Here is an 8400-nt window from a genome sequence, read left to right as displayed (position 1 = left end):
CTGGTTTGTGCAGTTTTTCTGATTTTGTATCTACCAGCAAAATATATCTTAAGCCATTTTTAGGAAACAGGAGGTTTAGTCACGTGCTCAACAAAAGCACAACAAATGGGGAGCATTTAATGGTGTAAGGGCTGTGAGGTGTAGCTGCTGAAACTGTAGCTAGGAGCTGCCTTGCTGCCTTCTTGCAGGCAGATTGGCCAGATGAGCCAGGCTAAAATACAATTAATATCTACCATTGTGGTTTAATATGAACTATGGATACCTGGTCTTTGTCTCAGTTCTTGTCATAGAGTTCCCCAAACCTCTAGAACTTCCTGAGTGGCAGGAATATCTCATTAGTCATAATGAGCCCCTTTGATTCGATAACTCCTGAGTTTATGCTAATGAGGTTACTTAATGTGGGGCCCTAGATATTCTTATGATGGGGCTAGTCCCCGGAAAGACCAGGTCATTTGAGGATTAGAGGGTTGGAACTTTCAGCTCTACCCACTGATCTCTGGGTGGGGAAGGTGTTGGAGATCAAGCTCTCTAAAAACTCTTGAACAACAAGATTTGAGGAGCTTCCAGTAAATGCGTCCACAAGCTGGGAGGGCACTGCACCCCAGTTTCACTGGGACAGAAGCTCTTGCACTTGGAATCTTTCCAGACTTAGCCCTACATGCTGCTTCATCTGGCTGTTCATCTGTATCCTTTATAATAAATTGGCAAATGTAAAGGTTTAGCTGAATTTGGTGAGCCTTTCTAGAAAATTAATTGAACCCAAGAAGGGGGCTGTGGAAACCCTGGTTTGTAGTTGGTAGGTCAGAGGTGCGTGTGGCTTGGATGTTTGAATGGCATCTGAAGAGGGACAGAGCACACAACCTGTGGGATCTGACACTATCTCCCCGCAGATAGGGTCAGAGCTTAATTCTATTAGAGAACACCCCATTGGTATCTGCTGGAGAATTACTTGGTGTATGAGAAGCCCCCCACCACATCTGGTCACAGAAGTATTGTGGGTTGAGTGTGACAGTACAGGGTAAAAAGTGGTTTGTTTTTTCCTCTAACAGTGATTACTCCCTCTCAAAGGAGTGTGGAAGGTTTTCTGGATAGGAATACTGCATATAATCATTTGGTTCACTTCAGAAACTACTATAATTTTGAATGTGCTGGTTCACTTCCACATGTACAAACACACACACACACACACACATTGTTGTCACCTAATATTTGCGTTAATACAATGATGTTATTTTTATTTGGATAGTATTTGTATGATTGGAAAGGAGTGTTAATCTTTATATGTATTTTACCAGTCCTTGACTAACATGTTTTCAAGACATCTTACCAATCCATTTCATTGAATTAATGAGTAAGGAGACTCTCTAGAAATGGTTTGTAAAGCAAGGACATTATCTGGAAGAATCATCCAGAGTTTACTGTATGACGAGCATTTCTTGATAGCAAGGTTCATTTTGGTGCCAATCGTTACAGTCAGTCCATTTCAGTGGGAACAACGAATTTCTCCACAGGGTCTTATTTTTCTGTTTTTCACTTCACCAAATGGGGTAGATATTTTTTTCAGAATGCAGTTATTAGAACCTTGGGATTTTCTTCTGTCTCCATTGAGTCTCTTGTTTTTTTCCCACATCTGAACCTGAAAATAAAATAGATGCTAAAGAAAATTAAATATTCAAGACTTTCCTCCTCAAAATGCTCCAAATTGACATTGAAAAATATTTCTCCAATCAATGAACAAGTAACTATTTGAACTCTAATGAGAACCTCATGGTGTAGATCTAACATTTTATGCTTTTAAACATCTGAGGCCACTTTCTTAATTAAGCATAGAAGCCAGAATTTAAACTCTTTCACAGTTTTCCCAAGCAAAGGATAGAGAGGGAGGCATGAAATTCTTGGCAATTAAAGTTGATACTGAAGTAGTTCTATCATTAGAAGAAAACAACTTATCAAAAATGGGCACTTTTTGCTGTAAATGTTCTGTCAGGGATCAGAATTAATTCATATGCAGAGTTACCTTTATCAAGGCCAGGCACTGGGAACAGTTTATCTTTTATAACCTCAAAATAGCCATATGAAATATCCCATATAGCAGATGGGAATACTGAAGCTTAGTGAATATTAAGTGATATGCCCAAATTTTTGCAGTAGATTTGGGATTTAAAGCCAGGCAGTGTTACTCGAAACTCTAAACTTCTACTAAATACCACTAATCTTTTAAATGTTTGCTGTGGTGTCATAAAAAGATACTGGTCTTTGTCCCTGGCTCCTAACATGGAGATCCTAAATCTCTTATAATTTCCAGAGTGATAGGGGGTGATAAAGGCTTCTTTTGTTCTAATGAGGCAACCCTTGGCAGGGCCCTTAGATAGCTTCAGGGTGGGGGCTGGTCACCAGAAGACCAAGCCTGGATTAGAAGCCTGGAACCTCTGGGGAGAGGAGAGAGGCTGGGGATAGACTTAATAATCCATCATGCCAACATGACTAAACCTCCATGAAAACCTCTAAATGATGGGGTTTGGAGAGCTTCCGAGTTGGTGACCACATCCACGTGCCAGGAGGGCAGTGCACCTTAACTCCGTAGGGACAGAACCTCTGCACTCAGGACCTTTCTAGACCTCTCCGTATGTACCTCTTCATCTGGCTGTTCATTTGTATCCTTTGTAAGAAACCGCTAGTGGCCAGTGTTCTGAGTGCTGTGAGTCATTCTAGCAAATAATCAAACCCAAGGAAGGAATTTGTTGGAACCCCAGACTTGGTAGCAAAGTCAGAGAGAAATGTGGGTAACCTGGGGACCTGACATTTGTGAGTGGCAAGTGAAGCAAGGCAGTATTGTGGGACTGAGTCTTTACACCTGTGGAGTCTGATGCTAACTTTAGGTATTGTCAAAATTGAACTGCATTATAGGACACTCAATAGGTGTCAGAATTGGTTTGCGTCAAGAAGAAAAACCCTTGCGCAATCTCATAAGCCAAAAAAAGATGTTGAATTGTTTTATTTTTGCATTTTCTTATTAATGTGGACAAATAACTTTTTTCATGTATATATTGGACACTGAAGTGACTTCTTCTGTAAACTGTCTGTTCTTGTCCTTTGCTGGTTTTCCTACTGAATTGTTTGTCTTTTTCTCACTGGTTACTATGAGCTTTTTGTATATTAAGTGTATTAGCCTTATGTTTAGGTTTTGTGTAGCAAATATTTTCTCCTGGCTTATTGACTTTTGTCTTTGTGGGTGGTTTCTTTTTGCCTTGCCAATAATTAAAAAAATGTACAATCAGATATATCAATCTGTTCCTTTATGGTTCTTTGATTTTATGTTATGCTCAGTAAGATCTTCTCTAAGGTTATAAAAATGTTTGTTTCCTCCTGGTACATTTATGATTTTACATTTTTAGGCCTAAATTTTTTAACTGTCTGGATTTTATCTTGATGCGTTTTTTTTTTGGAGACGGAGTCTCGCTCTGTCACCCAGACTGGAGTGTAGTGGCGCGATCTCGGCTCACTGCAACATCCACCACCCTGGTTCAAGCGATTCTCCTGCCTCAGCCTCCCGCGAGCTGGGATTACAGGGGTGCGCCACCATGCCTGGCTAATTTTTGTATTTTCAGTAGAGATGGGGTTTCACCATGTTGGACAGGCTGTTCTCGAACTCCTGACCTCAAGCAATCTGCCTGCCTCAATCTCCCTAAGTGCTGGGATTACAGGTGTGAGCCACCATGCCCAGCCAATGCATTTTTTAAAGAGACAACTTTTTAATTTATTCAAAATGTCTAGCTGAATGTTCTAATACCTTTTACTGAATAACTATTCCCCCTTGACTTTGCTACTTTTTATTACATATTGAATTTTTATATTTTCTTGGGTTTTATCCTGAACTCTATCCTATTCCATTGGTTTCTATTCCTATACCATTATCACATTGTTTTAATTACTATTGCTCAACAATATGCTTTATTACTATTATTATTATTTTTGAGACAGAGTCTAGCTCTGTTGCCCAGTCTGGAGTGCAGTGGCATGATGTTGGCTCACTGCAACCTCCACCTCCCGGGTTCAAGCAATTCTCCTACCTCAGCCTCCTGAGTAGCTGGGACTACAGGTGTGTGCCACCATGCCCAGCTAATTTTTGTATTTTTAGTAGAGACAGGGTTTCACCATGTTGGCCAGGATGGTCTCGATCTCTTGACCTCATGATCCGCCTGCCTCAGCCTCCCAAAGTGTTGGGATTACAGGCATGTGCCACCGCGCCTGGCCTATTATTTATTTATTTTTTTTGAGACGGAGTTTTGCTCTTGTTGCCCAGGCTGGAGTGCAGTGGTGTGATCTCAGCTCACTGCAACCTCTGCCTCCTGGGTTCAAGCAGTTCTCCTGCCTCAGCCTCCTGAGTAGCTGGGATTACATGTGACTGCCACCACACCCAGCTAATTTTTTGTATTTTTAGTAAAGATGAGGTTTCACTATGTTGGCCAGGCTGGTCTCAAATTCCTGACCTCAGGTGATCCACCTGCCTCAGCCTCCCAAAGTGCTGGGATTACAGGCGTGAGCCACTGTGCCCAGCCAACAATATGCTTTATTATCTGATAGAGCTAGTCTCTACTTATTACTCTTCTATTTCAGAACCTTCCTAGCTATTCTTCCATGCTTATTCTCCCTAAGGCATTTTGGTATCATTTTGTTAAAAGTTCTACTTACCATTTCACTTTCTGCATCTGCTCTAAGGTTTCTGGAAGAGTAATTCCCAAACTTTCAGGGAAAAAAAGGGTGAGGATTCCAATCAGGACAGTCAGACTACCCATGACGATGTAGGGCAGCATTCTGTTGTAAGCACCTGTAAAGCCCGGGACATAAGAACATCAATCAGATAGGAGGACTCTCTGGGCACTCTTGAGCATCATTTTGTGAAGTTGGTGAACAGTATAAGAGAATGGATTTAAATCTGAACATTTTCAGAGAAAAAAAAGTAAGCAAAATATCAGTTTCTTTTTGGCAGATGACATTGTGCATGTCTATAATCCTTTTGCATTATCATAAGGCTTTTCATTCTTTCCTGTCAACTGGTATCCTCTAAGCTACTACTCAGTCATGTGTGACAGATGTTCCTTTGGTAGAGTTCTTTGCCTACCAGAATTCTCCTCTTAAGGTGGAGGTAATTGGAAATGGGGGATGGGAGGACATCAAGGAGAAGGAGGTTAACCAGGATGTTTCAGGGATAGGTTTTGGCCATGATAGGTCTGGCATGACTCTGCTTTTGCCCAAACTAGTAGGCTGCAGTGGAAAGTTAGGTCCACAGGGCTATGAGACTCAAAAAAAAAAAAAAAAAAAAAAAAAAAAACAACTAAGTATTATGTTCACTTCAGATTAAGTCAGTAAATTATAAGTATCAGGCACATTCTGTAAAGGCACTGTGTGCCTGGATTTGGCTTCTTTTTGCAGCACTTACATGTCTTGGGTTAATATGTAATCTCTTTGTGAAGCTTTACTCACACAGGAGAAAAACAGATCCTCATCTTGCTTTGCCCCTGTATACATACAGAGCTTACAGAGGAACAGCACACCCATGGATTTCATTTGACCCAAAACATAAGGAAAATATTGTTATTGCAGCTTCTCTGAGGCCTCTGTGTCACTAACAGGAGTAGCTGTGTGGAGTAGGAGACTCTTGGACTCCCTGTCTTATGTACCAGTGTCTGACCACTGGACCATCTGAGCATAGTTTGAAATAGTTTGAAAGTACAGGGAAGGACAAAGGGAAAAATAACACCACTCTGTATAATCTGCTATCTCAGGTGTGGCACAGGGCAGCTGTGCAGAATATGTTTGTTAGGAAAATGTTTCTCTTTCTCTGTAAGGGTTTGGATTATACCTTTCCTGAGAATTCATACATGTTTTCAGGTGTGTGTGTGTGTGTGTGTGTACGTGTGTACCAGTAGGTAACCAATTGCCCAACTGATGAGGTGTGTCTGCATTTCTCACCAGTAGAGTCCTTAATGAGGACCAGGCATGGGGTGTCAGATCCTACATCAGATTGAACATGCCGCTGAAACACCTCTGTAGTGTCATTTCAGATTGACACCTTTGAGTATATAAAAACTAAAATTGTCTTCATTACAAAGATATCATAAAGTGAAAATACAAATGGTAAACTAGAAAAAATATTTACAACATATATACAAGGGGCTAATTTCTTCCATTGCAAAGGGTTTGCACAAGTCAAAAAGAAAAAGATGAATACACCTGTTGCAGGAAGTTAGGGACCCCGAAAGGAGGGACTGGCTGAAGCCATGGCAGAAGAATGTGGATTGTGAAGATTTCATGGACATTTATTAGTTCCCCAAATTAATACTTTTATAATTTCTTACGCCTGTCTTTACTGCAATCTCTGAACATAAATTGTGAAGATTTCATGGACACTTATCTCTTCCCCAGTCAACACCCTTGTGATTTCCTATGCCTGTCTTTAATCTTTTAATCCCGTCATCTTCATAAGCTGAAGAGGATGTATGTCGCCTCAGGACCCTGTGATGATTGCGTTAACTGCACAAATTGTTTGTAGAGCATGTGTGTTTGAACAATACGAAATCTGGGCACCTTGAAAAAAGAACAGGATAACAGCAATGTTCAGGGAACAAGAGAGATAACCTTAAACTCTGACCGCTGGTGAGTCGGGCAGAACAGAGCCATATTTCTCTTCTTTCAAAAGCAAATGGGAGAAATATCGCTGAATTCTTTTTCTCAGCAAGGAACATCCCTGAGAAAGACAATTCGTCCCTGAGGGTAGGCCTCTAAAATGGCCACTTTGGGGGCAGCTGTCTTTTACGGTTGCAGCTGTAGGGATGAAATAAGCCCCAGTCTCCCGTAGCACTCCCAGGCTTGTTAGGATGAGGAAATTCCCGCCTAATAAATTTTGGTCAGACCGGTTGTCTGCTCTCAAACCCTGTTTCCTGATAAGATGTTATCAATGACAATGCGTGCCCAAAACTTCATTAGCAATTTTAATTTTGCCCCGGTCCTGTGGTCCTGTGATCTCACCCTGCCTCCATTTGCCTTGTGATATTCTATTACCTTGTGAAGCACGTGATCTCTGTGACCTACACCCTATTTGTACACTCCCTCCCCTTTTGAAATCACTAATAAAAACTTGCTGGTTTTATGGCTCAGGGGGCATCACGGAACCTGCCAATATGTGATGTCTCCCCCGGACACCTAGCTTTAAAATTTCTCTCTTTTGTACTCTGTCCCTTTATTTCTCAGACCAGCTGGCACTTAGGGAAAATAGAAAAGAACCTATGTGAATTATCGGGGCTGAATTTTGCCCGATATTCACCATTAAAGAATGGGCAAAGAAGGCCAGGCACAGTGGCTCATGTCTGTTATCCCAGCACTTTGGGAGGCCAAGGCAGGTGGATCACCTGAGGTCAGGGGTTTGAGACCAGCCTGACCAATATGATGAAACCCCATCTCTACTAAAAATACAAAAAAAAAAAAAATTAGCCGGACGTGGTGGCATGCGCCTGTAATCCCAGCAACTCAGGAGGTTGAGGCAGGAGAATTGATTGAACCCAGGCGGCAGAGGTTGCAGTGAGCTGAGATTGCGCCACTGTACTCCAGCCTGGGTGACAGAGTGAGACTCCATCTCCAAAAAAAAAAAAAAAAGGGGGCAAAGAACATGAGCAGTCAGTTCACTGAAAAATAAATAAAATGGCCAAAAAATACACAAAAACATGCTCAACCTCATTCATAATTAATAAATAGGAATGAAAGTAACAATGATATCCATTTTTCACATAACAGATAACCAATGATTAAAAAATTAGGTAGGCCAGGTGCTGTGGCTCAAACCTGTAATCCCAGCACTTTGGGAGGTTGAGGCGGGTGGATCACTTGAGCCCAGGAGTTTGAAACCAGCCTGGGCAAACTGGCAAAATCCCGTCTCTACCAGAAAAAAAAAAAAATTAGCTGGGCTTGACGGTGTGCATGCCTGTAGTTCCAGCTAGTTGGGAGTCTGAGGTGGGAGGATCTCTTGAGCCTGGGAGATTGAGGCTGCAGTGAGCTGGGAATCTAGGATCGCACCACTACACTCCAGAGTGAGACCCTGTCTCAGAAAAAAAAAAAAAAAAAAAAAAGAATTAGGTAATCTTTATTGTTGGTGAGATTATTGAAAACCACTCTTACCTATTAATAATTAGATTATAATTGGCACAATATGTAGAGTTCAATTTGGGAATATCTATGAAATTTTTTAATGGCTCTCTTTGCTCCAGGAATTTTACTTCTATGAATCTACCTGTAAATCCAAATATACGTAAGTAAATTCACAAAGGGTGTAGGAGCATAGGAGAATGTTCGTTGTAATGTTATTTGTAATAGCAAAAACCTGGAAATGACCTACATGTCCTCCAT

At 41.2% G+C, this 8400-nt stretch overlaps 1 protein-coding gene across 2 annotated transcripts in view; it reads right to left on the bottom strand.

The window, feature by feature from the left end:
- Positions 1–1208: 1208 nt before the first annotated feature.
- The window catches only part of SLC22A4 (solute carrier family 22 member 4), a 52996-nt gene continuing 45804 nt past the window's right edge, over positions 1209–8400 (bottom strand). For both annotated transcript variants that reach the window (XM_063604220.1, XM_003829313.6), the window contains exons 9-10: positions 4693–4828; positions 1209–1636 (exon numbers count right to left, since the gene is read on the bottom strand). In XM_063604220.1, coding sequence (XP_063460290.1) covers positions 1561–1636; positions 4693–4828 — 212 coding nt within the window. In that variant the 3' untranslated portion in view covers positions 1209–1560. The remainder of the gene's footprint in view (positions 1637–4692; positions 4829–8400) is intronic.

The sequence above is a fragment of the Pan paniscus genome, chromosome 4 (assembly GCF_029289425.2).
Source record: "Pan paniscus chromosome 4, NHGRI_mPanPan1-v2.0_pri, whole genome shotgun sequence".
Taxonomy (NCBI): Eukaryota; Metazoa; Chordata; class Mammalia; order Primates; family Hominidae; genus Pan; species Pan paniscus.
Note: the sequence above shows the minus strand (reverse complement) of the source record. Positions and strands in the feature narration are given on the sequence as shown.